Source organism: Columba livia, chromosome 27, assembly GCF_036013475.1.
Source record: "Columba livia isolate bColLiv1 breed racing homer chromosome 27, bColLiv1.pat.W.v2, whole genome shotgun sequence".
NCBI lineage: Eukaryota > Metazoa > Chordata > Aves > Columbiformes > Columbidae > Columba > Columba livia.
The window spans coordinates 495,079-521,346 of NC_088628.1; the positions used below are offsets into that span (position 1 = coordinate 495,079).

The 26,268-nt window shown below is 65.7% G+C and overlaps 2 protein-coding genes across 7 annotated transcripts; both read right to left on the reverse strand.

The window, feature by feature from the left end:
* Positions 1-360: 360 nt before the first annotated feature.
* On the reverse strand, positions 361-11,696 carry MKNK2 (MAPK interacting serine/threonine kinase 2). Of its 4 annotated transcripts, XR_010468223.1 has the most exons (15): positions 11,546-11,696; positions 11,268-11,462; positions 9,154-9,235; positions 8,885-8,986; positions 8,694-8,791; positions 7,681-7,760; positions 7,211-7,284; positions 7,027-7,131; positions 6,566-6,621; positions 6,304-6,399; positions 4,385-4,579; positions 4,104-4,268; positions 3,973-4,016; positions 3,318-3,728; positions 361-750 (listed from the first exon to the last, which is right to left on the reverse strand). XR_010468223.1 is itself a non-coding variant. In XM_065042054.1 (14 exons), the coding sequence occupies exons 2-14, from the start codon at positions 11,313-11,315 to the stop codon at positions 3,461-3,463; spliced, it is 1,413 nt and encodes a 470-aa protein (XP_064898126.1). In that variant the 5' UTR covers positions 11,316-11,462; positions 11,546-11,696; the 3' UTR covers positions 361-3,460. The 4 variants fall into 4 exon arrangements, 3 of the variants coding, with proteins under 3 accessions (XP_064898126.1, XP_064898127.1, XP_064898128.1); XM_065042054.1 differs by having other exon boundaries at positions 361-3,728; XM_065042055.1 differs by having other exon boundaries at positions 361-3,728; positions 11,268-11,632.
* A 4,796-nt stretch (positions 11,697-16,492) lies between these two features.
* Positions 16,493-26,124, reverse strand: MOB3A (MOB kinase activator 3A). 3 transcript variants are annotated; one of them, XM_065042068.1, is made up of 4 exons: positions 25,986-26,124; positions 19,704-20,226; positions 17,942-18,144; positions 16,493-17,760 (listed from the first exon to the last, which is right to left on the reverse strand). In XM_065042068.1, the coding sequence occupies exons 2-4, from the start codon at positions 20,119-20,121 to the stop codon at positions 17,731-17,733; spliced, it is 651 nt and encodes a 216-aa protein (XP_064898140.1). In that variant the 5' UTR covers positions 20,122-20,226; positions 25,986-26,124; the 3' UTR covers positions 16,493-17,730. The 3 variants fall into 3 exon arrangements, with proteins under 3 accessions (XP_064898140.1, XP_064898142.1, XP_064898141.1); XM_065042070.1 differs by lacking the exon at positions 25,986-26,124 and adding an exon at positions 25,377-25,516; XM_065042069.1 differs by lacking the exon at positions 25,986-26,124 and adding an exon at positions 20,687-22,479.
* Between the last annotated feature and the right edge of the window lie 144 nt (positions 26,125-26,268).

The window sequence follows — 26,268 nt, forward strand, 5'->3', positions numbered from 1 at the left end:
CCTGCAGCCCTTCTCCCCATCCTGACCACAACCCTCGCTCAGTTGCCCCGTCTGCAACCTGACAGGCCTGGGGGGTGAACGGTGGCCCAGGGGGGTGTGAGGGGGGGGGGGACAGCCAGCAGCCGCTGTGCCGCTGTTCGGAGCTGCAGCGAGCGCCGCGCTGCACCGTGAGCCGCGGGGGATGCGGCCCATCACACCACCCCCTGGGAAAAGTGAGTCAGGAGCTGGGCCGCTGCCAGCCCCCGTCCCTGTCACCCCATGTCCCTGTCACCCCGGGAGCAGCACGGGGGGGCCGAGCTGTGGGAAGGGGGGGCCACCCTGGGGGTCCGCTCCCCCGCCCCCGACACCGACCACAGAAGGTCTCAATGCATTTTTATTAAATTCTTACAAAACAGAATACAAAATTCTGGCATCAACAATTGTTATAAAGGAAAACTTCAACTCAGCTGTATCAGTTCACCTGGTACATACAGTAAAGTGCTTGTTTTTGTGTGGTTTTCTCTTTTTTTGTTCTTTTTTGTGGTTTTTTGTTTTTCCAGGGTTGTTTCCAGCCCGAGCAGAGGCCGCTGTTGCACAAACCCCCCGACGCGGCTCCCGGAACCGGCTCTGGCAGGCGCCCGCGGCTGCGCGGCGGAGGAAGCTGCTCCTGCTCGGCGAAGGGAGGTCAGCTCCACCGCCAACGCTCCAACCAGCTCTGAGTCGAGTTCGGCGGCCGGGGGGAGGGGGAGCCAAAACACTTAAAATTCCCAGCTTTAAAAAAAAAAAACACAACATTTTTTTGAAGTTGTTTTCCCAGCAGACACTCTATGGGGAGAAAGGCCCGAGAGAGGAAGAGGACGAAGGGCGCTGGCGAGGGGGCTGGGCCGGGCGCTGCCCCGCGTGGCTGCGGGTCGGGAGCATCTGTCTGGAAACCCCCGGGAGTGGGGACCGAGCCGGAACCAGCACGTCCCGCGCCACCGGCACGTCCCGCGCCACCATGGGTGCCCACGCGGGGCTGCGGCGTTTCGGGGCTGACCCCCCCTCCAGAGCAGTCCAGACTCCCCTGAAGCACTCAGCCCCGCTCTGGAGCACCTCAAGCTCCACCAAAACACTCAGCCCCGCTCCGGAGCGCCCGTCCCATGGTCAAAGCAAACCCCCCAAGCCGAAACGCAAAGCCAAGCCTGGGCCGAACACCCCGCAAAGAGCCCGGGTGGCGCCTCCATCCCCCGGTACCGACAGCCACGGTGACAACGTCCCGCTCCGCACCGGCCGCACGCCGGCCTTCACAACTGCGTGCTTCAGACAGACATGGAGACCGGTCTTAGGCATGGGAAAAGGGAGAAACTCCACTTGCCAACAGAAGCGCGGGGGGGACAAAACAATTTCAGAGACGTCCCCCCCGCCGTCCCTTCCCATGGTTCTGTTTGAAAACAAAAGGCTGCGGCGTGCAGCGTCAACAGCGTCCACAACACCAGCTCAAGGCATCGCGTACTGTACGTCATTCAAGTATTTCTTAATATAAGACAACAAGGAATTATCTACAACTGATAAAACAGAATAAGCTCTAAAAAGTAACAACGTACAATCAAGATGGATGTGTTTGCTTGTTTTTTCCTCTGAAGGCGCCCTCTGCGGGGTGTGGAGGCGCCTGCGGGGGGGTCCCTGCTGCTGCTCCCCCCGCACTGGGCCGGGGACCCGGGGAGGGCGGATCACAAGCACAAGGTGGTTTTGGGGGAGCCGCCCTCCCCAACCCACCCACGAGCTCAGAAGGGCCGGGAAGGGGGAGAAAACACAGTCCCTGCCCCAAGCTCCAGCAACAGCCGAGATCGTCATCTCCCGAGGCCGCTCACACAGCTCCCTGAAACAACCCAACACACATTGCATAGTATTGCTGGCAGCAGTCGCAAAAATTAAAGAGAACTTCTTTTTCGGAGACAGTGAGTCCTGAGCCTCAGGGCTCCAAAGCCGCACCGCGCGCACCACGCGCCGAGGCTGCTTTGTCCAGCGATAGAGCCACGGCATGGAGCTGGCAGGGACAGGAGATCACTAACGCAGGGGGGACACGGGGACGGCAGCGGGTGGCACCACCCGCAGGGGGGAGTGGAGGTTTGCGGGGTGCGGGGAGTGTTTTGGGGGCGAGGCACCACTTGCCCAGATCCACGGCAGAAACCAGCCAAGAGCCTCGTCGCGATTCAGCATCCCGGATCCTCCCCGCGCTCGCTCCCTTCCCAAAGCCGGCGCCGAGAACGGGCACGGGCACACGCGTGAACACGGACGCATGAACATCACACCCAGACACCCGTCACACCATGCACTGCCTGTCCCCAAACCTTCACCCCCACGCCCAGGGTGCTTCCCCACGCTGCGTCCCTGGGCGCTGCCACCAGCCCGGCTGCTTACCCCTGGCACCCCCGGCACCCCCAAACTCTCCTGCCGCCAGCCCCGGGGCCAGCCCGAAGCCACCACCGTTCTACAGCTCCCGACTCCTCACGGGGGGTTGTTCCCTTTCCACAGAGCACCCCGCTATTCCCAAAGGAACTTTTTGGGTGCTCCGGCCACCCCAGAGACCTCAGCCCTCCCTGAGGGGTGAGGGTGCAGACGCTGGTGACCCCCCTAAAAAACAGGGGTGCAACACCTGGGCCAGTGCAACCCCATGGCCCCCGCGCTTGTGCACCCCCCGGCTCTGACCTTATCCCGGAGCCGCCGGCCGGAGCGCGGGAGGGAAGGAAGACGTTTCTCTGTGCCCTGGAGAGAAGCACAGCTGGCAGTTTAAAACCAACAATAATAGTTAAGAAAAAGGGGTGAATAGCTTATTCTGGAGCGGGCGGGCAAGGGGAGGGGGTGGGACGGGGCGCTGCTCCTCGCTGGCACCGGCACCCCCCGCCCGAGCAGTTCCCTGCACAGCGCCCCCCGGGGCCCCCAAAGCGCAGCCGGGGACACCCCCGAACGTGGGACGGAGGGGCTCCCTGCACCCGGGAGGTGCCTCCGGACCCCCGGGAAGGGGCTTTTGCGGGATCTACCCCAACATCAGAGAAAGACCCGCAGCTCCACGGGAGGGAGGAGGTTAAAACGCGGCTCCCGTTGTTGCAAACGCGAGCGAGGGTCCTTTGTTCACAGTATGAAATGAGCTGAAATTGTCAAAGCAGCCGCAGATACAAAGAGTCCTTTGGTGTCAGGGAGGGGGAAAACGTCAGAGCAGAAACCAAGAGTCAGGAAACAAAAGTCCGTGTGTCTGTCCGATGTCCTCGAGTGTGCCCTGGGTGGAGCGGCCTCATGCTCCATTTAATACCTTAAAAAAAAAAACTACCTTAAACAAACCCTCCCACCCCCAGACCTACAAGATCAGCAAAACCTTGGAAACCAGCCACAGGGACGAGTCCTGATCTTGTCTCCAGCCAGAAACCGGGGGCTCTCGGGGGACGGGGGAAAGAGCGAAAGAAGGAGGAGGGGGCGGTGGGTCCAGCAGGTGCGAGGGCACAGCTCAGGCTTGGTCGGCCACCAGGACCAGCGGGGCCACCAGGTGCTGCCCGGCGGCCACCGCCTTGGCCAGGCTGCTCTTCTGCCGCCGCTTGGCCAGCTTGGACTCGGAGGGGGGGGAGAGCTGCATGGCCCGTGAGGTAGCTTTGATGATGATGGGTCGTGCTTCCTCCTCCGCCTCCTCCTCCTCATCCTCGTCACGCTGCGTCAGCTGCCGGTTGACGGCGATGGCCTCAGCGGCGAAGGAGGTGAGCTCTTTGGCACTGCTGTTCCTGCGGGGGGAAAGGGGCTTAGCGCGGGGTGGGGGCCAGAGGGAGGTTGGGGTCAGATATTGGGGTGTCCCCCGTTGCGTGCACGCCAGGCCGGACCCGCCAGGCACCAAAACCACAGCTTGAACCTGAACTTTGTGCTGCAACTGCTGCAGCAGCAGAGTCCCTGAAAAGCAGCAAGAGGGGAGAGGAGTGGGGTTATGGGGGGGTGGGATGTGTCCCCCCCACCCAGAGCCACCCTGCTCACCTCTGCAGGATGATGGGGGTCGGCAGCGTGTTATCCGGGGCGCACTGCAAGGAAATGCAGCGGTCAGAGTGGGCACCCCACGGGGGGTGAACCACCCCGGTTTTGGAGCGGAGGGGGGGGGCAGCACTCACCCCCTGCACCCAGGGGTGCTCCAGGACCTGCGCCGCGCTCAGCCGCTTCTTGGCGTCTCTCACCAGCAGCTTGGAAATGAGGTCTTTGGCTCCGAAGGAGATGTGCGCCCAGTCCTTGTCGGGAAACTCGTACTTCCCCTCCTGGATACTCTCGAACAGCATGTTCTGGGGGGAAAATAAATGAAATAACCAGGCTGGTCCAGGAGCGGCGCTGCCGGAGCAGCGCTGCCGGAGCAGCGGTGCCGGAGCAGCGGTGCCGGAGCAGCCGGGGTCCCGCGCACCTGGCAGGTGTGACACGCCTCGCCCCGGTCCCAGCCGCAGTCGGAGCCGCAGTGGCCCACAAAGGGGGGGTACCCGCTGAGCATGATGTACAGGATGACGCCCAGGCTCCACAGGTCGCAGCGCTTGTCATAGATGGACGCCTCCTCGTTGAAGGCTTCCACCACCTCCGGGGCCATGTACTCAGCGGAGCCGCACTGCAGGGACAGGAGGGGTCAGCGTGGCGGGGGGCCCCAGGGGACAGGGGAAGAACTGGGGTGGTCAAGGGATCCTGCTGGAGATACACAGCTGCACCCCCCAAACAGAGGGTGCAGATACAGCTGCCTCCTGGGCAGATCAGCACATGATGGCTGTGAACGTTGGGGCTGTGCTGTGCAGGGACAGAAGTTGGACTCGATGACCCTCGCGGGTCCCTCCCAACTCAGGACATTCTGCGTTTCCCACCAGCCCCACCGTGCAGGGGATGCCACAGACCTGCTGCCCCCCGAAACATAAACCTAAAGAGCAAACGGCCTCAAGTTGTGCCAGGGGAGGGTGAGGTTGGATCTGGGAACAATTTCTTCCCCAAAGGGCTGTGGGGCATTGGAACAGGCTGCCCAGGGCAGTGCTGGAGTCACCAGCCCTGGAGGGCTGGACAGACGGACAGGAGGTTCTCAGGACACGGGGCAGGGACGGGGTGGGGAATGGTTGGACTCCATGATCTTGAGGGGCTTTTCCAACCAAAATGGATCCTGTGACTCTGAAGGGGCGCAAGCCCCGCCCAGGCAGCACTGGGGCGGCCAGACCCACACCCCACACCCCCCACCGGACCGGTTCAGCGGGGCAGCGGCCGCCCCGTCGCCTGGGAGCGGCCAAGGAACAGCGCGGGCGGCGGCGGATGAGCCTGCCCTGCCGGATCCCTGCCGGATCCCTGCCCGATCCAGAGCCGGTGTCGGGGGAGCTCAGGCGTCCAAGCCCAGAGCGCCGTCCCCTCTGTCCCCAGCGCGGGGACTCTGGGCCTTTCCAGCGCACGTGACGCGCAGCCACACGGGCCTCGTGACACCGGATCGAAAAATCTGCATGCAGCAGATAATCACCCCTAACGAGCAGAGGCCTCCTAACGAGCAGAGGCCTCTCTCAGCTCCAGCAGCTGATGCCATAGCAGGAAAGAGAAAAAAAAAGCCAACCACTAAGCCAACCCCAGCACAACCCCCCCCACAGCACTTAACCCTGCGGGCACCAGCGGCGAGCGTGGACTCGGGGCCGCGCAGACACGGGCGCTGCCGCAGGACGGGGAACGCGGGGAAGCGGGGGGTTCACCCCCCAGGATGGGGAACGCGGGGGAGCGGGGCCGGGGATTCGCCCCCCCACCGCTGCTGTTTTGCACCCTGCATTGGCCGGGCTCTGCCCTCCCTGGCACGTGAGCACCCCAGAAACCAGCGGGGTGCAGGGCAACACCCTGCACGGGGGCCCTGCTGCTGCCGATAAGAGGAGTGTGGCTTTTGAGGGGGGGCCACGCTCTGCGTCCCCTTCGGGGGTGGGACAAGTTCCCTGCAGCACGGGGTCACCCCAGGAGCTTTTGGGGTGTCCACCCCGCAGGGTCTGCGCCGCCAGCACCCGCAGCGGGCGCCCAGCCCCCTCCCGCCCCCACCAGGGAGCCGCGGTGCCCCCCCGGGCTCTCTCCTGACCCACTTTGCCCGCGCCGGGCTCCGCGCTGGCTGTTGCTAAGGCTCACGGCAGCCTGGGCGCCGTGCCAGCCCCCGGCCCCCCCGCGTTACGCAACCGCATCTCGCCCGCTGCCGCGGGGACGTGCAGCATGGCAATGGGAGCGATGGGGGCGTCCACACAGCCCTGTGTCCCCAGAGCCTGCGGGGAACCGGGATGGCCCCCCAGGAACAGCCCCCCCAAGAACAGCCCCCCAGCCCCGCGTTTGGATGCTTACCGGGGTGAGCAGCTCCGGGGTGGAAATTGGGGAGCAGTCGCCATTGAGTTTGATGCCACTTCCCAGGTCAAAGTCGCAGATCTTCACTGGGGAGACCTGGAGGGGTGAAGAGGAGCAGCCAGTGACCCCCCAGCACCCCCCAGGGACCCTCGGCCCGGCTTTCAGCCCCCAGCTGCTCGTTATCCCATCTGCGCAGCACCCCGTGTGCTGCAGCATCCCGGGGGGACCCGCGCCCCCCACCCACCCCCTTGTCCCCACTCGCCTGGTCGGGGCTCTCGCACAGGATATTTTCTGGTTTTAGATCCCTGTGTGCAATTCCTGTGGGGGGAGAACAGATGATGGAGGCAAAAATTCCCCCCACAAGACCTCCATGGCAAAAGGTCTGGGGGTGGCACAGGGCCTCCCCTCCCTGACCCAAATCACCGCCTGCGTCGGGGCAAAGAACCTCCTGCTGGCCCCGAATCCCGGTGGAACGGGAGGAACAGGCTCCACACCACATGCACCCCCGCGATGCAGTGCGCCTGGGGCCGGCAGGAGCGGGGGGGCACGGCAGCACCGGGGCGGGGGGGCACGGCAGCACCGGGGCGGGGGGGCACGGCAGCACCGGGGCGGGGGGGCACGGCAGCACCGGGGCGGGGGGGCACGGCAGCACCGGGGCGGGGGGGCACGGCAGCACCGGGGCGGGGGGGCACGGCAGCACCGGGGCGGGGGGGCACGGCTCACCTTTGTTGTGCAAGAAGTGCAGGGCGCTGGCGATGTCCCGCACCACCACGCTGGCCTCCAGCTCGTTGAAGTGGCGTCTCCGGTGGATGTGGGTCAGGATGGAGCCTGGTGTGGGCGAGAACAGAGCCGGGGCTCGGGGGGGCTCCAAACACCCCGACCCCCCATTTTCTGGCAGCGCACTCACCTCCTCTCATCTTCTCGAACACCAGGTAAAACCTCTCCTCCTCCTCAAAGAACTCGATCAGCTCCAGGACGTTCCTGCAGCGACAGGGGTGTCAGCCCAGCATCCCCCGAAGCCCCCAGCCAGCACGGGTCCCCGGGGGGCACTCAGACTGGAAAATAAGGTTTCCAGTGATTGAAACCACACGGCTGGGCCCCCCGGCCACATTCCAGGGGGGAGAAAGGACTTTAAACGCTCAGCTCTGCTCCCTAATTGCTCACAGACCCTCCTGGCTCACCCCCCCGCTCCAGAAATCCCAGTGTCGGCTCAGCGCCCCCAGCACCCTCCAACTCAGCCTACGTTGCCATGGCAAACGGTTTAATGGAGCCACGAGATGTCCCGGTGGGGCCAGGGGGAGGGCGGCCGGGCCGCAGCCCGGGAGGTCTCGAGCGCCAGCCCCGGTGCTGGGGGACACGGCGGCTGCCCCGCGGTACCTGTGTCCCTGGCACTGGTACAGCATCTCCACCTCCCGGAACACCCTGCTGCGGATGTGACCCAGGCGCTTCTCGATGATCTGCAATGCAAGGGGGACACTCAGGGGACGGCAGCGGGGTGGGGGGTCGGGGCTGGCGGCCACCGCACCCGCCCAGGCAGCGCCAGGACCCCAGTGCCAGGACCCCAGGCCTGGGCGGAGGCCGGCGGGGCGGCCCGAAGGGGTTAAGGCAGCAGAACAGGCTGTTCCCGTGGCCGTGCCAAACCGCTCCCCGCGGCCGCTGCCAAGGCCAGCTCCATGTGACACCAGCACAGACGGGCCCGCGGCCCTGCCGGGCACTGGCACGCGCGGCCTGCCGGACACACCACGGGGCGGGCAGGGGGTCCCCACAGCGGGGGTTCCCACCAGCACCTGCTGCCGAGCAGCCCTCCCCGCTGCCTCGGTTTCCCCACTGGGGCACCCAAAGGTCTCTCCAGGGTGACAGGAGAAGCCAAGTTCCCCTTGCATTCGGCTGCACTTTGACACAGCGCCTGTCCCAGCCCCTTGTGCCGTGGCTGGGAGCCCGTGGGGCTGCAGGACCACCAGCCCTGGCCCCAAAAGCAGCGGGTTCGCCCTGATCCTCTCCAGCACCCACATGCTTGCCGGGGCACGGAGACCCCTCCGGGGCGAGCGGGACTGGCCACCCTGCTGGCTCCACATGCCCCTGCTTGCCCTGAGCCCCCAGATGCATCCAAAGGGTTAATTTAATCTCCCACCTGCCCTAATTGAGAGGGACAGGAGTGTGGCTAAGGGGGTTGACCGAGGTCCCGGAGCTGGGCGGTGGCAGAGGACGGTGCCACACGCCCTGCCCGGCCCTGCGCGCTCCTTCCCCTCCAGCCCATGGAACCGGCACCCTGGACCGGCACCAGGTGGTCGTGGGAGCCAGGAGAGCCTGAGATGCAGAGGCTAGAAAGGGAAACTGAGGCAGGGGTGGGCCGGAGCCGGGGCTGCAGCCCTGAGCAGCACGAGCTTTACCTTCACCGCGTACTCCTTGTTGGTGATGAGGTTCACGCAGGACTGGACTCTGGCATGGGCCCCTTCTCCCAGCACCTCCTCCTGCAGCTGGTAAACGTCTGGCAGGGGAGAGGCCGCCTGAGCTGCCGGCTGTGCCGCAGCTGGGACACCGCGGCTGTCCCCTCCGGGAGGACCCAGGCGGCCCCGCTCACCTTCAAATCTGCCCGAGAAGCTGTCGGTGGCTCTGCAGCGCTTCTTCTTCTTGTTTCTTTTCTTGGCATCGGGGATATCGATGGGTTGACTTGAAGGCATGTCTGTGCCGGAGCAAAACCACCAGCACGAGTCACCCCATTCGCCCCATGGGACCAGCATCACCACCCGGCACAGCCCCCCAGAGCCTTTGGGGGAGCACAAAGGGCCAACATGCAGGGGTTGGGGTGTGAGGAGACCCCGGGCGCAGCCCCCGGCACCCACGGCTCACCAGGACGGGGCGGGCACTCGAAGTTGAAGACGGGCTCCAGGTGGCTGGACTGGTCGAACTCCAGGTCGAAGGGGTTTTGTCCCTGCGGGGGCCAAAAACAGGAGTGAGACGGCAGCTGCCGGATCAGCTGCCACCGGCCGCCCAGCGCGGACACGGAGCCCGGAACACCCGTGGTCTTGGCACAGGCTCCGCTCACCTGCCCCACTGGGACAAGACACCAGGTCCTGTGGCCGCCAGAGGGACGTGGCGGAGGCCCAAGGGAGAGCCAGCAGGAGGAGGAGGAGGAGGAGGAGGAAGGGTTTGACCATGTCACCCGATGGGGATGGTGCTGCGGGGTGATGTCTCCACACCACCAAACAGGGGATGATGAGAGGGGCTGGGGCCACCTGCACCAACCCAACCCCACATCTCCACCCAGGCCTGAACTTCAGCAAGAGGGGCAGGAAGAAAAGCCAGAGGGCAGGACGGGCTCCAGAGCCACCAAATCATGTCCTCCCGGCTCCCCCAAGGTCACGGTGGGCCTGAGCTGCTCAGCCCCACTCTGCTGAGCGCCGTGCCCACGGGACACCCAGACCTGGCAGGATCGGGCCCCACCCCAAACCCTCCCTGTGCCCCAGACCAGCAAAGGGTGTGGGAACCGCCACCTCCCCCACCCCAAACCCCGGCGGCTCCAGTACCAGCACCCCAGAGGGGACACAGGGACCCTCTGTCCCCCACTCCCCCAGCTGCCCCACTGCAGGACAAGGGGGTGCAAAGGGCCCCGTCCTCGGTGGGGTTGCGAAATCTGTTTGGGTGGAGGTGGCGGCTCCCAGCAGCGTTCCCGAACCCGCCCGGTGCCCCGGCCAGCTGCCAGCCCCGCGCTCAGAGCGGCAAACCCCAGAAAGAGCCAGAAAACGCCTGTTTACTGCCGGGGCGGCTCTGGGAGATCCCCGCGACGCTGCGGGGGGGCCACGCCAGAACCCCCCACCCAGCACCACTCAGATCCCTGCGGCCAGAACACACTTCGGGCCAGGGTTCTGCCCTCCTCAAAATCCAATCTGGATTTGCACAGGGCAGCATTGCCATCCGGCAGCCACAGCAGCCCCGGCAGCCACAGCAGCCCCCCCGGACCAGCAGCTCTGTCCGCAGTCCCTGTGCCGGGAGCAGCATGGGGACACACGGGGGACACACGGGGGACACGGGCCCTGCCAGCTGCTGCAGCACCCGCACACAAAAGGTTTGGGGGATGGGAGACGCAGGCGCTGTGCACCGGCTCCATCAGCACATCCGAGGTGTCCCCGGCTCCCGTCCCCGTGCCCGGCCAGCCAGGAGGGTGGAGGGGAGGGAGCCAAACCCCGGCCAAAAAGCCTTAAAAGCAGGATTAGGTGTCAGCTAAAATAAGCCGGGCAGGTTTCGGGTGAGCTCCCAGAGTCCCTCGGAGCGTCGGGAGCCAAACTAAACAAAGATCCCACGGAGCCGCTGGGCCGCACGCCGGGACCGGAGCGGGTGCTCGGGGAGCGGGACCCGGCAGGATCTGACCCCCCCCCCCCCCGCACCCTCACACCGTGACAGTGGCTGGGACGGGCGCTGTGTGATGGGCCCCGGGCCCCAGGATGAGAGCGGGTGCTTGGCGCTTCCAGGATCTGGCCTCTACAAGTCGGTTGCACAATAGATCCTGGGGAGCCCATGCCGCCCCCCCCACCCCGCGGGCAGCCCCCCCACCCGCTGCACCCCAGCACCGCGCTCACGGGTCGGGGCAAATGGGAGCAGCTGGGCAGGGGTCGGTGCAGCCCAGCCACCCACCCACGGGGCTCCCCCGGGGAGCTGCAGCACCCCAGTGCCCCCCGGGGGGTGATCTGTGCACCAGACCCCCGAGAGCGCCCGATCCGCGGGGCGGGGGGACAGGGGGGTCCCACTGCGCGGTTCGGGTGGCAGCACCGCCGGCGCTCCCCTCCTTCGCTGCCGGGGGCGCGGGGGGCGGCTCGCGTCCCCTCCCCGGGCAGGGGCTGCGGAGCTGAGCGGAGCTGAGCGCACGATCCAGCGCAGGATCCGCCGCGGGCCCGCACCGGCCCCCCCGCACCCCGCAGCGACCGGAGCCCCCGCGGCGCGGCCCCGGGGAGGGGGCAGCCCCTTACCTTGAAGGATCGGTGGAACCCGGGGATCTCTGATTTCTTCTGCACCATCTTGCTGCGGGGGGGGGCGGCGGGGGGCGACGTTGCGGGGAGAAACGGGAGGGGAAAAAAACAACAAAAACAAAATAACAAAAAGCGGGTGGGGGAAGGGAGGCGGAGGGACGGGCAGAGCCGGGGGGAGTCCGGGGTGGCCGAGACCTGCGGGGAGAGGTGGGGGGCGGGTCAGCGGCCGCAGCCGCGCACGGAGCCCGGCGCCCCGTTCCCCGCCCGGCGGCGCTCACCGGCGCGGCCCCGCGGAGCCGCCGCTGCTGGTGGAACCGCAGCCCGCACCACCGCCCGCTCCGCTCCGCTCCGCTCCGCGCCGCCGGGAGGGGACGCGGCGCCGCCGCCCCCGACGCCTTTATAGCGGCGGCCTCGGCCCGCCCCGCACCGCCCCGCACCGCCCCCGCCACCCCCCGCGCTGCGCCCGGGCAGGGACAACCCCCCCCGGAACACAAATACCCTCCTCGGGTCTCCACCGGGGACACGGACACCCTGCCAGGCCCCCCCGAGCTGCACCGGGGACACAAACACCGCCCCGCTCGCCCCCCGCCGGTGCCCTCCGTGCAGCCCCGGGGGCTCGCCCCCCCGCCCCAGACACTTTCCTGTGCTGCAGCCAGGGATAGGGACACCCCCCAGGGGCTCTCTGCACCCCTGCTCCCGTCACCCCCCTGTGCTGCAGCCAGGGACAGGCACCCCCTTGTACTGCACCCGGAGACGGGACCATGACCCAGTCTGCCGCCCCACATCGCACCCAGGGACAGGGTCACCTCAGACCCCCCTGCACCGCACCAGGGAACAAGGACACCCCCCCGGCACTCCAACCACCCCCCATGTCACACCTGGACACAGGGACAGGGACCCCGCTGGGTAGCCCATACTGCCCCCAGGGACAGGGACACCCCTTCGGGTCCCCCCTGCACTCTGGGATGCCCCAGCTCCGTGTTCATTTTCTGCAGCCCCCAGACCCTGCCCCCCCCAGCCCACACGTGACACGAGTGGGACAGCGCTCAGCCCCACAGCCAGACCTGTGCCGCGGGGGCAGGGCACGGGGTCACATCCGTCTGTCCCTGCAGGCCACCCAGGCCCTGCTGGGCACAGCCAGCAGCGGGGGGCACTCAGGAGTGGGACCCCCACCCCAGGCTCAGTGGCACCGTGAGAGGCCATCACCGTGGGGGTGTCCGTGTACCCCCCATCTCGCGTGACGCCAGCCCGGGCTGAGAACAGATGCGCTTGTTGCGCCGAACAGCAGTGCCGGGGCCAATGGCGGCGGCACCGCGGTGCATGACTTCACCGGCCGCGCCGCGCATTGGCTGCCGGCCCCGCTGCCGCCATTGCGCACCCAGCGGGGCCCAGTTCCGCCGCAGCCGCCTCCCCCAGGGCTCCCTGCGGCACCCCAGCAACGCGGCCCCGGCCCCGCTGCCACGCTCTGCCCCCCACCCCCGCTGCTACGCTCTGTCCCCCGGCCCCGCTGCCACGCTCTGCCCCCCACCCCCACTGCCACGCTCTGTCCCCCGGCCCCGCTGCCACGCTCTGTCCCCTGGCAGCTTCTCCTCCTCCCCCCCCACGCTGTTTGGGGACATTTTACTGAGGGGTTTGCAGCCCCCCCAAAGCCACCAGTGCCATCCCGGTGTGCGGCCACTACAGTGTGGTCCTGGCCACCCCCACAAGCCCCCCATTACCCCCCAAATCCCCCCGAATTCCTGCTTTGGGGGGCCCCGACAGCCACCCCCACATCCCCCTTGCAAACAGGGCAGCCAGGGAGAAACAGGCACCACAAACCTTTCTTTACTAATGCTGCTAATGAGGGGTCCCCAATTAACCCAGGCTGGCATGGGGGGGCAGATATGGTGCTGCAGGACAGGGGGACTTGCAGGGTCAGAGGAGGGACAGGGACAGGGACAGGGGACAGGGATGGGGCTGCGGGGCGTGCTGGCCGCTGGCACCCGTTGGGCAGCTCCGGCACGGGCGGAGGAGCCGCATGCCTCCAAAATTGCGCACGCTACCATGTAGGTCACCGAGCTGGTAATGACAGGGCGGCCGCGCTGGTGCTCACAGCCCTGGGGGGCAGCCAAGGGTGCCCGGCGCGCTGGGGACACCCAGGGCCAGCCAGCAGCTCGATGAGCCCCCGGGGATCCCGCTGTCACGCGGGTACTGGAGCACTTGCAGCCCTGCAGGCTGCGTGTGCGCTGTGTGCACGCTGTATGTGCAATGCACGTTCTCCATGTGCTGGCTGCATGTCGTGCCACACACACGTCTCCTGCATGTCACCTGCGTGCTCTCCACACGGTCACTGCATCCTCTCCGCATGTCACTGCACGCGGGCTGCGCGTTCTCTGCTTGCCGTGTAGCCCTTGTGTGACCTCTGCGTGTCTGCGGCACGCCTGGCACACGCTCGCTCTGACTCGCACACCCTTTGCATGCTCTGTCCACTCACTGCACATCTGCACGCTCACTGCACATCTGCACGCTCACTGCACATCTGCACGCTCACTGCACACTCCCTCCACACTCACTGTTCACTCTCCGCACGTTCCTGGCCTCTCTGCACACTCTGCACTCACTCTCTGCACCCTCTGCACTCTCTGCACTCTCTGCCTGCTCCCTCTGTGCTCACTGCTCGTGTTCCTCACTCACCAGCTGCTCCCACCCTCCCTGCACACTCACACCACCCTCCCTGCACACTCACACCACACTCCCTGCACACTCACACCACACTCACTGCACACTCACACCACACTCACTGCGCACTCACACCACCCTCCCTGCACACTCACACCACACTCCCTGCCCACTCTGTGCTGCCCCTGTCCCAAAAGGCTCCAAGCCGGGAGGTGTCGGGGCGGTGCCGGTGACATTCAAACTGGGGCCGGGGGTGGCAAGAGGTGCGAGTGGCGTCTTCCTGCAGCTGCGGCGCCGTGGGCGCGATGTGCAGCCAGGCGTGGCGAGCGCGCCGGGTCTCGGGCTGCCGGGAGCAGGCAGCGAGTGCCCCGTTGGCCTGGGGGCTCCCGCCGGCGCGGGGCACTGGGACACGGCCCCTTCCCCGCACCCCCTGCCTGCGCTGCACCCCTGTCACAGCAGCGCTCACAAATCCGGGGTCCCTGCTCAGTTGGCTCCGGCCATGGGGACACGTGTCCCCAGAAACGCCCCGCCGGGACAGGGGCCGCGGGGCTGCCTGCCGAGAGGCTTTGGCAGCTCGTGGCTTGAGCTCACAGCGCGCGGCTTCCAAATGTTTCTCAGGGAAACATGAATTTTGATGCATTTGATGCCACCCACATGCTCGGTGGGTGCTGAGCACCCCCAGACCTCCAGCTTCGGGGGCTGCAAAGCTGGTGGCAGCAGAGCCCCCGCACCCTGTTTCTCATTGGCATCCACAAGCAGCGAAACCCCCCGGGCGGCCGTGTCCCCCTCGGTGCCGCGGGGCCAGGGCTCCCCGTGGGTCGGTGGAGCCCCACGCGCCGAGATCGGCCGAGGGAAAACAGGAAAGCGCGCGGGGCCAGGCCGGAAAGCCGCTATTGTTGGTGTGGGGCACAGGGGAGCGGAGGCCGTGGCCACCCTGCCTGCCCGCCCCTCCAGGGCAGCACGGGCGGCCCCGAAACCACGCGCGGCCGCCCCGCTCCCCGTGGGATGGGAGCGCTGGGAAGGCAGCCGTGTGTGGGGAGCACGAGGCTCCCTCCGCCCCGGCCACGCTGCTCCGCTTTGGAAGGGAAAAAGCAAAGTAAATCCCTTTTCCTTGGGCTGTTTGCCGGCAGAGCAGCGCGGGGCGGGAGGACTGCAGCTCTGGCTGCGCTTCAACTGAAAAATCTTGCAAAAAAACCTGGAATTTCCTGCTGGGCAGAAACCCGGAGGTTTGACTCGCCCAGCGCTGGTTCTGCTGCTGCGCTGGGACGGGAGGGACAGGGGACACAGGACACGCGCACGTCCAAGGCCGTGCCGCCCGCCCACCAGCGGGTCCCCCATCGAGGTCCCACAGCCCTGAGCATTTGGAGGAGCCCGAGCAGGAGGGCACCGGGCAAGCGACCGTTTCCTCAGGAGCAGCGGGCGGCACCACACAGACCCAAAAACCAGAGATATTTCCTTTTGCACACAGGGCCGCAGCGGAGCCCCCGCCCGCCCCAGAGCCCCCGCCCGCCCGGCGCTGGTGCCGTCGGCGTGTGGGGAAGGGGCAGCCCGAGCCCTGGGCACGTTACCGGCTCGGCCCCGCGGCGCAGATCTGCGAACCCGTCCTGCTCTCACCCAGCCTGCGTGGGTCTGCGCAGCCCACCAGCACCGGGGCAGCTGTCACCAACAGGTCCGGGTGCAGCTAAACCCCGTTGCCAGGCCGGGCTCAGTTCTTGGCACTTGCCCGCAGGTTTCGGCTCCCCTGCGAGGGGAGGCTGCGGCTCCGGGCAGCGAGCAGGAGGCTCCGCATGGGGACGGGGACGTGGGGGCTGCGGGGAACCGGCGGGGGCAGAAGCCGAGGAAGGGCGAGCGGCGGCTGCGGCGGCTCTGCAGACCTGTCTGGGCAACATCCTGCGCTGCTGCACACGGAGGACGCGCTCGGCCGCTGCGGCAGCTCTGAGCCCCGGCGGCTCTTCCCACCTAAAGGTGCTTTTCCTCCTCTTCTCCCTCGGCTGAGCTGGTCCCGCATGGGAGCAGCTGGACCCTTCCCCCCAAAAAAGGGAGGGAGGGCAGGGTGGTGCCTCACAGCCCCACGGGTGTCACACACCCCAGACACAGCACTTGTGGCATCCGGGGTCGGTGTGGACAGGAAAGCGGGTGAAAAGGGACGTGAGCCGCGCAGCCCCCGCTCACAGCCCCGCAGCCCGGCCCGCGGGTCCCGCGGGTTTGTGCCCGGCCCTGCTCCCGGGGCCCAGCGCCCATGCTGAGCTGGAACTCACCCCCTGCCCACGAGTTCCGGAGCCGGGAGAACCAGCCCCGGGTGCAGGGCCGTTGCAGACGAGCCCGGACAAACGCCGGCTCTGCCCCACAGCCCCGGAGCAGGCGTGGGGCGCAGAGCAGCCGGACCCGGCGCCCGAGCAGTCGAACCGTGGGGCGGCAGCGCCAGAACACACCCCAGAGCTTTCACAGCAGCGAGAACAACCAGCTCTCCAGAGCACTTCCCGGGGAGCCCGAACACACCGCGTTCGCTCTGCTGATAGAAAAGCCTCTGACGAAGGCACAACCACGAGACATTGGGCAATCGGAGCTTGCTATGTCAATACAACATAATTTATTGGTTCCATTTCAGAGAACTATAGTGGTATCTGAACGAGTGTCCTAACGATAGTACAAGAAACAGAGAGTCACATATGTACAGAGACCCCAGGACACAGAACTGTGCGAGGAGGAAGCGGTCGGTGGTGCAGTTTGGTCCTTTCTCTTGGCCCCGCTCCCCCAGCCCTGGGCAGACCCATCCCCCCCCGGGGGCTCAAAGCCCCCGTCCCGCGGGGCCGGCGGCGCAGGCAGCGGGCATGGCGCCGGCTCATCAGACACCGCGGTGCCAGACGTGAGCGGGAACGAGCTGTGGGGAAGGGGAGGAGGCTCCGTACCCTTGCGGGGAGCAGAAAATGGTCCACGCGGTGAGGCGGGTTGAACAGCCCGGTTCCTCCTCGGCGGGGTCACGTACCATGAGGAGACGGGGAAGCGCAGGAGCCTGAGAAGACTCCCCTCGCCTGGCCTGGCGCCGTCCCTCTGCTCGGTCCCATCGGGAACGGGTCCGCTTGGCTCATACCGCCGGTGCGGATCCCTGTCCGTGGGGACAGCACCAGAGCTGGTCCTGGAGCAGCGCGGCTCGGCTCAGCGCTGCTGCAAGAGCCAAGAGCAGGTCCCCACCAGCACAGGCTCCATCAGTGCTGGCCTAACCACGACAGAAACCCAAGTCCAAGTCTTTGCAGAGGGAAACCAAGGAGGGCCAAGCCTTGGGGCCAGGAGGCCAAGCGGAGGGCGAGCAGAAATGCAGCTCTGTCCGAAAACTGGGCTCGCCGCCAGGGGAAGAGGTGCCGGAACCAACCAGCACCCAGGGGATCCACGTACACCGGCACCTCTTCCCCAGCCCCCACGGACCCTCCTTCGCGGGGGAACGGGTGTCCGGGGTCGGCACCGCGAGCCGCTCGGCTCCATCGAGGCGTCCGGCTCGCTCCGCGGCTGCACCGAGGGACGGGGCCGAGCAGCCGGGGCGGCCCTCCCCTCCTCCAACAGCATCTCCACCGAGCCGCCCAAAATATTTTCTTCTTTTTTATAGAAATTACTATAAAAAACTAGGTTATCTAGAGCATCTTTAAAAAAATATTCCTGCGATATCACAGTTTTACATTGAAACTCGTTAAAAATATATAGATTTCTTTAACAAAACGTCTCTCGTTCTCCCCGTGAATCGCGTCTCTGATGCAGGAGGGGACTCGGCGGCCTCGGAGACACGTCGAGGTGGGAGCAGGAGGGTCTCGTCTCAGTGGCACATCCGAGAGGTCATTTCCTTCTGCCAAAGGGACAGACAAGACAAGGGATGGTGAACCCAACCCGGAGTGCAGGTGAGGGTGCGGACGAGCGCACCTCCCTGTGCTCAGCCCGAGCGCCCCCCCGGAGGCGGTGACAGCGGGAGCTGCGCTTGGGCAGGTCCGTGTCCCCGCGGGACCCCCCAGGCCCGCCCGGACACCCACCAGCGGCTCCAGCTCCTTGGTGTCGATGAGATTGAATTCTTTCACAAAGTAGTAAAAGTGCTTGTAGCAGGTGTTGACGTGGGCTTCCGAGCCCATCTGGGTGATGCGGTCGAAGTGGTGGATGTAGACGTGGACAAAGACGCGGAAGAGCCTGGAGAGAATCTTCTTCACCACCGGCAGAAAGTTCTTGGGGAAGGGAGTACCTGGGGGACACAACCAGGAGAGACCTTCAGCAAACAAAACCGGCGCCTTGGGGCTGAAACACCTGGATAAAAGGGAGACTGAGACACAAGCCACCCCAGGCCACCTCCAGCTCCCCTCTCCTCCCTCTGTCTGGGCACGGCTTGGAGGGCGCAGATCTCCCAAGCGACAGCGCTGCGGCCGTCGGTCGCTGCGCCAATCCGGGCTCAGGGACTCCCGGCAGCTGCTTCAGTCCCACCGAGTTTCCCTCTGCTCCCGTTTGGCGTGTTTGTATCCACAGGGCTGGACAGATACGCCCAAGCACCTTCCCAAAAGAAACAGCCGGTGCTGTTAGCTGCCCCCAGTTATCTCGTGTTTTGATACGTCTTTAGCTCTTTGGTTAAAAATTAAAAGCATTAAGGCCCCCTTAAAGACACCAGTTCTTCAGGATCTGTTCAGCTGGGGCCCAACCAGTAGAATATTGCAGTTTAAAGTTCACACAGGTTGTTCCTGGAGGAACCAGGATTAGTTAAACCCTTTCAGGCCCTGCAAGCACCGCAGCTTCTCCCTCAGCGTTAAGCGTGAGGACTCCAGTAAAAGCTGAGCTGAAAATAGCAATAAAAACCCCAGACCCAACCCTCGTGCTGTCGGGAGCTCGTCTCCCCGAGCAGAACAGCCCCCGTTTCGCTCCGCAGGGAGCTCTGAGCAGCCGGGACCGACGGCGACGTCTGGGCGAGGGAGGAGCGGGGGGATCAGAACCGGCTCCCCGGGGCTCACGCCGGTCCCGGCAGCGTCCCGGCCGGGGCGGAGCAGCCCGGGGACGTTTGTGTGGCCGCCGTGTCCCACACGGACCGAGCGCATCCAGGGCTTTGCCGGCGGGGGCTCGGCTGGTCCTGGCTCCTGCACCCGGGAGACGGCAGCTCTGCATGGGATCCACCGTATCTCCCCAACGCTTTTCACGTCTTATTCAACACAAAATAGAGAAAAACCCAACAGCCTTTGTCCCAGCACTGCATTTGGATATGCAGATTCAGGAGTTTTAGGCCAAATTCTCATTTCCATCACCCTGGCGATAGATAAAACGCCGCCCTTCCCTCTGCAGCGAGCCGGTGTGAGCCGGGGCGCCGGGCTCCACGGGGCAGCGCCAGCCCACGCCAGCCCCTAACAACAAAGAGGTTAATTAGGGAGACGTGGCCACCAGCACTGTGCTGCCGCGGAGCCAAAATCAGCGCGGAAGAGCCGCGTCAGGAGGCCACGTCCCGCGCGAGCCGCTCCAGAGCGGGTCAGGGGCTGGTTGTGCTGGTCTGGGCTCAGCCTGGCTTTCCTCAGGGTACCCAGGGCGCCCAAGGGACTCTGGCGCAGCTCGGGGTGCTGCAGCGCTCCAGGAGGGCTCTGCAGCTTCTCCGCTGCTCGGCAGAGCTCACTCTGACCCGCTGCCGCTGAGCGGCACAAGGGGATCCCGGCTCTGCCGCGAGGGCGAGTGTGCGAGCGCATCTCCTGCGACAGGAACGGGACCCGAGGGCCCAGGGAGCAGGTTCTGCCCCGTTGCCCTCCTCCCAGCCCGAGCCGGACCCGAACTCACCGACGTTGGTGGGGAAGATGTCCTCGTTGTTGATCTGCACCTCGATCCAGTCCATCAGCAGGTTCATGTACTGCGGGGCAGACAGGGCCGTGGGTCTGCGGTACTTGTGCTCGTCCTGCCACCGATACTCGTACTTGGGCCCCCCGGACATGACGGGGCAGGACTGCTCGGTGCAGTAGTCGCTGATGGTGCCGTAGATGAGGTTGATGCGGTTGAAGAAGTCCACCACGTGCACGGCCACCCAGTCGTTCTGCTCCTCGCCCGGCGGCAGCTGCACCGCGACTTTCAGGTCCAGGCCGGCGTTGAGCGAGGCTTGAGCCTTCTTGTGCAGCTCAAACCGCTGAGTCCCCGGCTCGAACTTGCGCTTGGGCCGGAAGGTTTTGTCTTTATTGAACACTTGCTTTAGCGCATGGGACATTTTTCTTCTCTCCCTTCTGTTCCAGGCCCGTGGCGATGACAGACGCGGCTTCCCGGGGCGACTCTGATCTTCAGAGAAACCGCCCCCCGCTCATCTGCTCCTGATCTGCGAGGAGCACAGAAGGGCAGTGATTAGGAGCAGCTCTCAACAGGAACCCCCTAAATCCCGCAGGAAGGGGCCGGGATGCCATCTGCGCCCGGCTCTGGGCGGGGGGGACGCCGACACCAGCCTGCTGTCCTCCCCCTTGGTCTGCCGGTCAGAGCGACCCGGGCTGAGGGCAGAGTCCCCCAGGGTCTCCCAGCACGGGGAACCAGTTCTAGAGCCAAGAGACGCGACGGGAAGGGGCAAAACGAGCCGTCGAGGAGCCCCCGGAGCCACCCAGCGTGGCCTTTGCAGGGTCCGGCTGCGCCCGCACTGAGAGCCCCAGACCCACAGAAACGGGGAGAAACCTCCCCCCCGATCAGCTCCAGCACAGCAAGTAATTAAGAAGGGTAGAACTTCCAGTTGTGTTCTACCCAGGTCGGATTTCTCACCCCCGCTTCCCCCGCTCTGGAAACCGTCCCACCTGAGCGCGGCGCCTGAACCCGCCGGGGCCGCGGCTGTCGCAGCAACGACGACGAGACAGCAAGGGCGGGGGAACGAGAAAAAGAAGAAGTTGCAGCTCAGGCGCCCGGAAAGACAATATCCCGAAATAACAGCAGCTCAAGCGCAGCCGCAGCCCCTTGTGCAGGTGCAGACGGACCAGGAACACGCTGTTTCACTCCCAGGTCAGCTCACTGTGCGCCCACGACCGGCTGAAAGCTGGGAGAGCAGGGGGAGCCCGTCCTGCTCTGCCAGCCCGTGGAGAGGAATCGGCTCCGAGAGGGCGAGAGGCGAGCTGGGACCTGAACGGATGCGGACGAGCAGCACCGCGCTGGTTATCTGCGCTAATTACAGCCCCTTTGTTCCCACTTCCAGCCCCTCGTGCAATTTGTGTCAAGCTGCTCTTTGAGGGAAGCTCAGGGCACAAAGCTGCGTGTACCAAAGATGTTATTTCACATGTGCTGGACAGAGAAATACATAAAGTAACAGAAATAACTAAAGCTGATGCCTTTCCCCATCCGGCAAACAAAGAGTTTCCACAATTTAGTAGGAAAGCGAGCAAACAAATCCCTTTCACCAAGCAGAAACCTACTTAGGTTTACATCAAGCGTTGTTCAAACAGGCAAACAGCATCCTCAAGGGTCGGCCAGAAAACCCCAAGTCCAAGGTCAAGCCTCCTCGGCCACCACTCGGACAGATGCTGCACGGCGCTGAGCAGCGGCCGCGCTCCGGAGAAAGATTAGAAAGGTTTAAACCAAGGCCTCTCGTTTCCTTGTTTAATTATAGCACGGAGGAAAACCCAAACCTCTTCAGCCCACCGAGAACAGGCTCGACGTGCCCAGCGCGGCTGCTCCTGCGGGAACCGCGCGACATGGGCCACGACACCACGGGCCACGGGGCACGACACGGGCCACGGGGCACGACACGGGCCACGACATGGGGCACGCCGGGAGAAACCTGAATGATCACTTTGGTGTGGATCGGTGAGACCCCCCGGGCTGCGGGGGGTTCAATGGCTCAAACTGCTGCAACCCAGGTGAGGGTGAGAAACTAGAAGAAAGAGCAGCAAACGTGTCTCTGGGAGGCGTTTGATGGCGGCACAGCCGCGGTTGCAGGGAGGAGGCGGCAGCGCGTGTCACCCGGCTGCGTCACCCGGCTGTGTCACGGCCTGGCCACATCCTGCGGCACAGCGCGGCGGTGGCACCGGGGCAGCGCCGGCTGCAGAACCGGCCGTGTGGGCAGCGGGCGCTGGGGCGCCCGTTTGCAGCAGGAAATGGGTCCCAGAGACACTTGCAGGCGATGATCTCCCGGCACTGGAGATGGAGAAAGAAACGCCCTTTACCTCCAAGCAGCCGCGGAGCAGCACGAGCATCGCGCTCCGCGCAGCCCCGGGAGCGGCAGCCCCAGCACCATCCGGCTCCACTCCTGTCTATTTGCTGTGAGATGTGTCTGACTCCAGTGACATGGGACCAGGACACGGGACATCGAAGCACCTGGACGGCGTTGGCCAGCTTCAAAGAGGAGGAAAGCAAAGAATCCGCCCAAACAAACGTGCAGCACGTTGTGTTTGCTCCTCCCGTGCGGTGATCCCAGCACACGTCAGCAGAGCCGCGATGGCCTTGGCCGCCCCGATCGCCAACCTCCGGCTCCGCTCCCGGGGCCACGAGCAGCGACCACGCCGGGTGCCGGTCCCCGTGTGCCCCGTGCGCCCTGTGTGCCCAGGGACCAGCCCCCTCCCCTCCCAAACCTGCTCCTGCAGCACCCCACCCCGACCAGGGCCCGTTCCCTCGGCAGGAGCAGCGGATGGCGCGGAGCTGCCCCACTGCACACCCGGCTCCGGCGGCCGCTCACCCCGTCCCTCGGGTACGGAACGAGGGGAAAGTCTCGTCCTCCGGAACACGCGGGAACGAGCCCCTTTGCGCCCCCAGCGGGTCTGCCCTCCCCGCACAGAGAGCGGCCCCAAACCTCTTGAGGCGCCCCATGGCTGCTCGGCAGCGCCGTGCGGCTGTAACGGCGGCCAGGGGAACAGGAACAACAAAAAGGAAAACAAAAAGCAAGCCAGCACGTCAGCTCCTACCTGTGCTTCCAGCCGCAGCGCAGCAAGCTCCTGCCTGCAGCTCCATGCACAGCACATCAGCTCCTGCCTGCACCTCCATGCACAGCACATCAGCTCCTGCCTGCAGCTCCATGCACAGCACATCAGCTCCTGCCTGCAGCTCCATGCACAGCACATCAGCTCCTGCCTGCAGCTCCATGCACAGCACATCAGCTCCTGCCTGCAGCTCCAGCCGCAGCGCAGCGCTCTCGCGATCGCTCGGCCCGGTCTCGGTAGCTGCTACGAGCGCTCCAGGCACCGGGGCAGAGCTTCCTTTCCAAAAGAGGGTCAGATAACATATGTAAAAAAGGAATTGCCCTTTTGGAAGAAAAGCAGTTATTGTTTGGAGCTGAAAGCTGATGCTCTTCCCCTCCAATAGGAGATATGGCAGGAACCCAACACGTTCGCGTGTCTCCAGGCAAGGAATGAGCCCACTGATGTGGAGCCGGAGATCACCTCGGCACTAACCACATCACAAGACCTCCTGCCACACAGCGAGAGGAAGCGAAGAGAAGGAAAGGGCCCAGCCAGCAGCCCCACGAGAAGCCTGCAGCCAGGACGGACTGAAAAACTAATGGGCCTGACTCGGCTCTTGCTTCCAACTGGACCAGGTTTTGGATGGATCTGTCTCATGTTCTGCGCACCGGGTGCCCGCGGAGCCGGCACAGAGGGACGGAGCCGCGGCCGCGATTCACCGAACCCCTGGCACAGCCGGCGCCGGGTCCCAGAGCAGCCGAGCGCGGCACCGAGCGGCAGCACCGCCACCTCTGCCCCCGCCCACTCAACAGCAAGGCCACGCGCCTCGGGACACCACCCACGGCTTCCCGGGGCAGGTCAGGGCTGCCGCAGCGTCACGCACGCTTCTGCTTGCACACTGGCAAAGCCTTTTCTTCCCAGCCTCTGCTGCCTCCGTTCCGTCCGTCTGCCCCACGTTCCGTCCGTCTGCCCCACGTTCCTGGAGCAGCAACCCGCCAGGAGCTCCGTGTCATTTCACGAGGCGCAGGACGGCAGCCCGTGCGCAGCTCCGGCTCCAGAGCAGGGGCCGCACGCCTCTGCCCGCCAGGGCATCTGGAGGAGGGAGGATAAAGACGCGGCCTAAGGTGCACTCTCTGCTGGAAGCATTAGCTGGATATTACGTATTCCTAAAGATAAGCCCCTAAACCTCCAGCAAAGCTGGTTATGGATCCACTTACAGCAGCATTCACGGCTCAAGTCGCACAAAACGCTATTAAAACTCCGAAGTTGAAGGCAGCTCTTTCCCAGGTCTGATGGCGGCACACAGGATGGGTGGGTTTTGTGATCTCCGGCCCCACACGGGAAGGGTCTTTCCTTCGGGTACCGTGGCCAGGAGACCCCCGGCCCAGCCACAGCGGAGTCACCAAACATGGCACACGCCCAACAGCCCAACCTCCCAAACGGGACTGAACCGCAGGGTTTTGGTTCAGCGATGCTCCACGTCCCGTCGACGAACGGGCTGCGTTGGAGCCACATGTGGACAAGGGCACATCTGGCAAACAGCTCCGCCCAAAAGCCCGAATCCCGAGGGACTTTGCTCAAGATGCCGAGTGCGCCTGGAGCTCCCAAAGCTCAGCCAGGGGCGGGAGAGCCCGTCGGCGTTTCTGACAGCGGCACGACCGACTGCCCGAGCGGCAGCGCGGCCAGGAGCGTCCCGAGCGCCGAGCAGGCTCAGGACCAGCTCCCCGCTCAGCGCCGGCCCCGGCCCCGCACCCAGAGCGGCAGGATTTGTGAGCGCACCCCCGGGCTGGCGGGGCCCCCGCGCCCCGCTCCCCCTGTCCGGGGATTCTCAAAGGTTACCAGCTCACCCTCCTGCCAAATTCACTTCGCAAGTGCGTGACTAAGACAGAAAGTGAATCTAAGATGTGGAATATACAGTCCGAGAAACGGCGACAGACAAACGCAGAGCTGGACGCGAGCCCAGAGCCCGGAGAGGAAGCAGAGGGCAAGGACCGGCCCAGGGACGCTCAGAACAGGTGGCCGGGGAAATTCCACATCTCCCGGCAAACCCCCGGCCCCGCCACCGGGCAGAAACCGCCGGCCCGGAAAGGGGGTTGAAACAAAGGAGGGGTGGAGGGGCAGAAAGCGCGGCCGCGCTCAGCGCCGGGCCCAGGGAGGGGGGACCCGCCTGGCAGCAGCACCAGAGGCCGCCGCCGAAACGCTTTTCCTAAACATCGTTGCCGCACGCTGGACAAATTCAAACCCCTGGGTCGCCTCCCTCCAGAGAACCTCTTCCCTTCCCTTCCCTTCCCTTCCCTTCCCTTCCCTTCCCTTCCCTTCCCGTCCCGTCCCTTCCCTTCCCGTCCCGTCCCGTCCCGTCCCGTCCCGTCCCGTCCCTGCCCGCCCGTCCGTCCCCGCACCAGGAGCAGTTTTACTGAGGCCCGCGCCCCGAGCTCGGGCTCCCAGACGGGCACGACCCCGCCCGCGGGTCCCCGCCCGCCGGCCGAGCCGCCGCTCGGAAGAAGGCGGAGAAAGCCCGTTCTGCCCGAGCACCGACAACACCGAGGAGTCCGAACCGCAGCGCTTCGCCTACAGCGGAAACGGGGCAAGAGGTGGAACGAACCACCGGAGCATCCCCGATGGCCACGCCGGCAAAGCCCCGACGCTCCGCGCCGCTTCCTCCCTCGTTACGGGGTTTTTGGGGATTCTGCGGCGCTAGCGGAGGCTGCAGCGGGTCCGAGCGCCCGGACCCGGGAGCGGCCGCGGAGCCGCCGCCATCAACGCGTCTCTGCCGCAGCATCTCCGCAGCTCTTCTGCTCCGGGACACGGCACCGCGGGCGGAACCGGGTTCTTAAGCCGGGCTTTTTTAAGCCCCCGGGGCCCTGAGGGCCCCTCCGAACGAACCGCAGCCCAGCGAGCGCGGAGCCACCGGAAAACCCGTCACTACCGGCCCCGAGAGGAAAGACACATCATTTTAAAAAGCAGTTGAAAGTCCCGGTCCAACAGGTCGCGGGTTCCGCGCCGGTGCGGCCGCACGGCCCTGCCCCCCGGGAACGGGCGACCGCACATGCCGGGGGGCTGGGGACAGGGACCCCGCGCACGGCTGGGACCCCCGGCCCGGCCCCGCCGCCTCCCGAGGCCGCCCCGGCTCAGGGCCGCCCCGGCCTCCCCTCCAGCCCGCCCCGCTGTCCCCTCAGCCCGCTCCCGGCCCCGCTCGCCCCGCTCCCCGCACCTGGCCGGCCGCAGCTAATCCGTGTCGGCGCGGAGGCAGCTCCCCTCGTGGGCCGCAGCACTCCGCCCCCCGCCCGGCGCCGCAGCACTGGCGCTCTCCCGCGCGGCCCCACTCCGCGCGCGGCCGCCGGCCCTACTTCCTCTTAAAGGGACCTCCCGCCCGCGCCGGGCGGCCGCCGGCTCCTCCCGCGGGCGGGACCGGGGGGCGGGCCGCGGTTTATATTCCTTTAGTTTATTATATTTTGATCTATTTTACTATTTTCTATTTCATTGTTTGACTGTAT